The sequence below is a fragment of the Mustela erminea genome, chromosome 18 (assembly GCF_009829155.1).
Source record: "Mustela erminea isolate mMusErm1 chromosome 18, mMusErm1.Pri, whole genome shotgun sequence".
In the NCBI taxonomy this organism is placed as follows: Eukaryota; Metazoa; Chordata; class Mammalia; order Carnivora; family Mustelidae; genus Mustela; species Mustela erminea.
In genome coordinates, this window is record NC_045631.1 from 36,597,915 (window position 1) to 36,603,914 (window position 6,000).

A 6,000-nucleotide genomic window follows, 5' to 3' on the forward strand; every position below is an offset into this window, starting at 1 on the left:
AGTTAAGCAGCTTCCTTCAGCTCAGGTCATGATCTCAAGGCCCTTGCATCCAGTCCTGCATCTGGCTCCCTGTTCGGTGGGGAGCCTGCTTCTCCCCTATGCCCCTACCCCTGCTCGTGCACACTTGTTCTCTCTCTCAAATAAATAAATAAAATCTTTAAAAAATAATAAAAGGAATTCTAAAAATTATTTTTCTGGGCTGGGGCAGAAAGAGTGCCAATACAGAAACTTGGGCTGATAGCCACTTTCAGGGTCTTCAAAAGATGAAGGGCTGGTCAAGGGCAGCCCACAGTTGCTGGTGCTGTGCTGGGAAGGGTGTGGTGGCCTTAGCCTCTGCAAAAGCGAGATGGAGGCCAGGTAGGTAAGTAGACTGGGCCAGGGCTGGGCCAGCAGGGCAGAGGCCAAGACTGAGGCAGAGTTTGGACTTTGGATATTCCAAGCTTCCTCAAGTTTCTGCAGGCCCCAGCCAGAGCTGGGAAAGCTTTCAATACACCTTGTGGAAACCCCGTCCTCTCGCTCGTGGAGCTAGACACCAGGTTGGGGTAGATGTCTGATAGGTTCCCCGGCCCAAAGAGGTAGGTGGGACCTGCCGCACCTGTCCCAACTCCTTCCCTTCTGCCGTGGCCTCCCCTCTCCCAGCTGCCTTTTTTTCCCCAGCTGCCAACCTCAGCACCTGAGCCCAGGGCAGAGAAACTTCTAAAACCTAGACTTGCCCCTCTAGGCAGGAGTGTGGCAGTGGCCGTGGTGGGGGTGGGTGGGGGGGTGTAATAGGAAACACGAGCAGCTGGAGGCAATCTCCTTCGCTCCTCTCTCCCCCACGGGTAGCTGTTCCCCTCCTTCTCCTTACAGCTGTCCGGGAAGGCGAACAGAAGAGAAAAACACCATTTCCCTCTTCAAACCAAAACAAACACACTCAGGGTTGAAGATTCAACATGAATCTGTGGAATGCAGGGAAGACGTCTGGTGGGAGGGCGCCCCTGTGGGGGGTGGGGTGGGGGGACAGGAGTGCAAGCAGGAGTTGGGACAGCTCCTTCTGCCTCCCCATCTTCAAGGGGTCAGAGGAAGCTCCTGGACAGTTCCAAAGGCCCAGACTCGCCCATCACCTCACCCTGCACCCGCCAAGCATCAAGCTCCCAGTGCCTGCAAGGCCCTCCAGTCTGGATCTGCAGAGGGTGTGGCTGGCAAGGCCCTGGCGCTTAAACATACCGGGCCACAGTTTCTTCCCAGTTAAGGGGGAAGAGGGATCCACTGGGTGTTTACCTTGCAGTTTTCCCCAGGTCCCAGCCCTGGAGAGAAGTATTCCTACATTAGGTACGTGGTCGAAGGCGTGGGAGGAGGCTCAGGAAACGGGGATCCCACTTCTACTTTCAAGACAGCTTTATAGGGCTGAGGGGCTGAGTTTAGACAGGTTCTGGCTGGGTCAGCACTTGCCAGGGATTGCGGACCCCATCCCACACCCAATCCCTCCGCTTCCCGCCAGACCTGGGTGGGGAAGGCCTGCCCAGGTTTCCCCCCACCCCGTTTAATACCCGTTCACTAGAGCCCGCGCCTCGCGGGCCTGGAAGCCGGGCTGCGACTCGGCTCTGGATCCACCCGCACCCCTGCTCACACACTCTGTCCCCCCCGCCCAACGCCCCTCCCCACCCCCAGCCAACCTCAACTTACAGGTAGCGCTGCTGCCGCTCCGTCTGCCGGTGGAGGGCGACCGAGTAGCCGAAGAGGCTGCCCGGGTTCTTGGCCTCCTTCACCACCAGGAATCGGGTGTCCAGGTTGAAGGCGGAGGCGACGCGGCCGCCGGCGGCCACCATCAAGGCGAGCGCACAGAGCATCCGGCGTGGGACGCAGGCGGGGCGGTGGGGGCCGGGGCCCATGGCTGCGGGGGCCGGGGCGAGAGCGCGTGAGGGCGTGCAGCTGGGAGTGAGGACCTGTTCACCTGCTCCCCGCGCCACCGGAGAGCACTCGGGCGGGCTGCGTCGCTGAGCTCCGCAGCGCTGAGAAGTTTCTGGCCCCCAGCCCCGGTCAGTTTCACGTCCGCTCAGGGTCTGCGCTCTCAGACTCCTCTTCGAGATTCGCGGGTCTACTCTCCCGCCTGCCCGGCCGGCGGGTCACCGGCCCCGCCGCCCCCGGCACCCTGCCCCCAGCTCGTCCCGGCCGCGCCCCCTTGGCCGCACCGTAGCCTTCGATCCTGGCTCGGCGGCGGATCTGGGAACGCAGACCGGTCGACCGCAAGAGAGACGGGAGGGAGCGGTCCCCTGCGCGCGCCCCGCCTCCCCACGCCCAAGCCCGCACCTCCCCACCTTGCGCGCCCAGCCGGGGCTCCGCTTTCCTTCCGGGGAAAGAGAAAAGGTCCCGGCTCCGCTACCGCCTCTTAAAGGGGCAGCACCGCCCCTCCCTCCTCATCCTCCCTAACCAGGCTCCGCCCTCTCCCCCAAACACCTGTCGGGAGCCCCCAAAGGCTTGGATTTCCCCTCTCCGCCCCTTGCTTCTCCCAGGGAGCGTCACCTCCCGAGCAAGATGGATTGGACGGGCGGGGCCGGGGGGTGGGATTTGTCCGGCTGCTTTGCTCCGGCGGCTACCGCTGCTGGAAAGGCCTTTCCTGGCGCGGCCACCTCTGCGGGCCCGCTGGAGAGCCCCGGCGTTGGCGCATCTGGGAGGCGACATTCGCGCGCCTCTGGGTGGAATGCCGGCTTCGCCTCCGCAGCGCTGTGAGTCCCTGAGAGGTTGTTGGCGGTCTCTGAATGTTCTTCCTCGCACCCAGTCCCTTCGCTGTCCTTGTCGAGATGTGTTTCTCTTGCCCGCCCGCCCCCGCCCACCCTGATCCGGGCTGGATACGGTCCCTCCGCAAAGCCAGACGGATATTCAGCAGTCGTACTAACCGAGCATTGCTAATTGTGATGAGCCGCAAGACAGCGCTTCCCCACAAAGGGCTCCGCCTTCTGGTATCCCTTATGAACCATTCGGGGTGGAAATGGGTCCCTTCTGCTTAGAATGCACTGTGTGGCCCGGGAGCGGGGCCTAGACTCTAACCATGTCTCGTCCACTCCAGCCTTCAGGGCCCAGCCCAGCAGAGTTCTCCTCCTCCTACCCAGGCTCAGCCTGAGTGTTGGAGACTGGGCAGAACGCCAGCCTCCCTAGGTGTGTAGTGGGTGGCCCCAGGTGGAGGTAGGTGGGCGGAGCGCAAAGCGCTAGTCATCCTCCGAAGAAACTAACTGAAAGGGAACTTCAAGAGGAAACTATGTACTTTCTTGAATCGAACTCAGATTTCTCATACCGCAGCACAGAGACTCACTTCCCCTGCACATTCTTTTCTGCAGGCTGAAGGAACTTTGTTTGGCCCAGAAGTTCAGCCTTCAGCCCTCACTCTCTTGCAATTTGATTTAGAGTCCCTGTCTCTGAGAGTTTATAATAATAAAAAGGAAACTATTGTGTAGAAAGTGCTCAGAAAAAAAAAAGTGCTCACTCAGCAGGAACTATGTTAAGTGCCTTACAGAGATTATTAGATTCAATCTTCACAACAATCTTTGAGGGTTATCTGCTTTATGATGAGAAACCTGAGGTTCAGAGAGGTTAAGCAACTTGGTGAAGACCACACAGCTTGGATTTTAGTTCTGTATTATCTGACCTTGGAGTCCTTCTTGACCCCTTATGCTAATCATTATCATTGGTATGATACTCAGGGCAGGTCTAGGTTTGGGGGAACCTGAAGCTTGTACCATTTGGCACCTCCCTAAGGAAGGGAAGAAGAACTCGGAGTACAAAATTATGTTAACAGCCTGGACAGGAACTTGAATGTTATAGTTTATGAATCATTTCACATGCAGACTCCTATATCATCCTCCTATCCTCCCTGTGAGGTCAGGATTATCATTCTCATTTAACTTAGGAGGAAACCTAAGGTTTCCAAAGTCCAAGTTCAGATGGCTCACAGGGGTGAGGGTGTGGGAGGGGGCAGAACTAGGACTGGAAGCTACTCACCACAGCTGTATCTGTAAGAGACAAGTTCCGACAGATGTTGGTCACACAACCAGATGCATTGGAGCAAAAGCAACTACAACAACAGTGTTCTCTAAGGTTCCCAAGCTGTGACTCCCCAGAGTCACCCAGCCTCTCCCCATGGTCTGCCTTGTGGCCCATGGCCTGCAGGGGTTAGGAGACATCTGGGCATAAGGAACAGAAAGCTGATCTGGGTGGAGGTTGACCAGTTACCTTGTTCTCCTTTGGGCTGGCTGCTGGTCACAGCTGTCTTATTCCTGGAGAAGAGAAGATGTTTGGGGCCGGGAGGGCAGGGGCCAGGGCAGACGCTCTGTGTGGGCAAGGAGTCCCACCTGAAACAGCTTTGAGAATCCTGTGATGACAGATGGGCTCTATGCCAGGCGTTATCTCTTTGGCCATCCCAAACAGGAATGACCAGTATGTCCGATCCCAGGGCTGGGAGCAGGAAAGGGATGAGGGATGGTTTTTCCATTCCAGGGGAGTATCCTGAGGGAATGTGGGAGTGGGAGCAGGACTGCCTGGGAGCGGGAGAGGGCTCAAGCGAAGGAATGTGGGGGAGCGTCAGAGAGATCTGGGGGAGACGGAGCGGGGATGGAGGGAGATGTGGACACTGAAAGGGTCTCTGAGCTGGAGAGAGGCGAAAGAGAAGCCTCAAGTTCATGACGATGGTCTGAAGTCCCCTGGTTCCAGTGACATACCATCCATAGCCTGATCTCAAACCCGAGTTGAATTTGTCTTGGCAACTCTTCTCCATGGAAAAGGGCCCACCTAGAAAGGTAGACAGAGAGAAACAAGGGCACATCAATAACACACATGAGAAGGAATCAGAGTCCTTTTTTTGATGTTTAACTGCTGATGCTTATAAGCCACACCCCTCCCCCTGTGCCCTACACCTGGACAAACTGATAACGAACCCCCTGGTGGAGGGAGCATGTTCCCTTCTTTGGTGGCCACGGGAGATTCAAACCCCTTTCCCGCACAAATGCTCATCTTGATCTCAGTCCCTAACCGCAATAAGGCTTTCTCCTCTCCTTGTTCTCTCAAGCCATTCCAGACCTTGCTCAACAGGCCAGCCCTGCTCTCCCCCAGAGACCTCGATTATGTAAATAATAAACTCTTTAATACCCTCTTGGCCTGTGTGTGACGTCATCAGTCTTGACATCAAGCAAAACCTTGGGTGGGGTCTGTCTGCTTCTGCCAGGGACGATGAAAACAGGTCAACTATGGGTTCTGCTGTGGAGGAAGGGAGGCTTCTTGGAGGAGGAGTATCTGGACAAGGGAGAAGGGAAGGACTAGTAGGACAGAGCCTTGGGAGAGAAGAAAAGAAGAAGAGTTATAGGGGTCTGGATTAGGGTGAAGTTTTCTGAGTCACAATGATGACAACGTTGAGATTCTTTTTTTTTTTAATATTTTATTCATTTATTTGATAGAGGGAGAAAGAGCACGAGAGGGGAGAAGGTCAGAGGGAGAAGCAGACTCCTCATGGAGCTGGGAGCCCAATGCGGGACTTGATTCCGGGACTCCAGGATCATGACCTGAGCTGAACGCAGTCGCTTAACCAACTGAGCCACCCAGGTGCCCCAACGTCAAGATTCTATCCAGGTGACTCGGTTTATTCAATGCTTGCTAGGTTTGCGTTAGCCTTCCTCTGGGGACCCCACCCCCCATATCGCTGTCTCAGAGCCCCGGACCACTCAGCTTGCTAGCTCCCTCCCCACAGGAAGCTCTGAGCGCAGACAGGTTGTGCGTGGGCGGCTGGAGGAGAGAGAGATGGAGCAGAATTAAGGCGCCTTATGAGTTGAACATGGGCTCTCTTCAGCCCTATCACCTTGGGCAAGTTACTATCTTCCTCCAAGCCTCGATTTCCCCATCTGCACCATGAAAGGGCTGGAGGATATGTCTCCTTATTCCCCAGCCGGCAGCCTGTGTATCCCAAGGCTCCTAAGATTTGTGGAACTAAGTGGACTAAATCTATTGAATTAAGACTCAGGTCTCTATCTCTGATCG

General features: G+C 56.2%; 1 protein-coding gene across 6 annotated transcripts in view; it reads right to left on the reverse strand.

The window, feature by feature from the left end:
* ITGA3 (integrin subunit alpha 3) overlaps positions 1-4,333 on the reverse strand; it is a 30,321-nt gene extending 25,988 nt beyond the window's left edge. Inside the window, exons 1-2 of one of the 6 annotated variants that reach the window (XM_032320182.1) lie at positions 4,207-4,333; positions 1,666-1,873 (exon numbers count right to left, since the gene is read on the reverse strand). In XM_032320182.1, the coding sequence (XP_032176073.1) occupies positions 1,666-1,871 (206 nt within the window). In that variant the 5' untranslated portion in view covers positions 1,872-1,873; positions 4,207-4,333. The other 5 variants (XM_032320183.1, XM_032320188.1, XM_032320187.1 and 2 more) reach the window with 5 other exon arrangements.
* Positions 4,334-6,000: the final 1,667 nt, after the last annotated feature.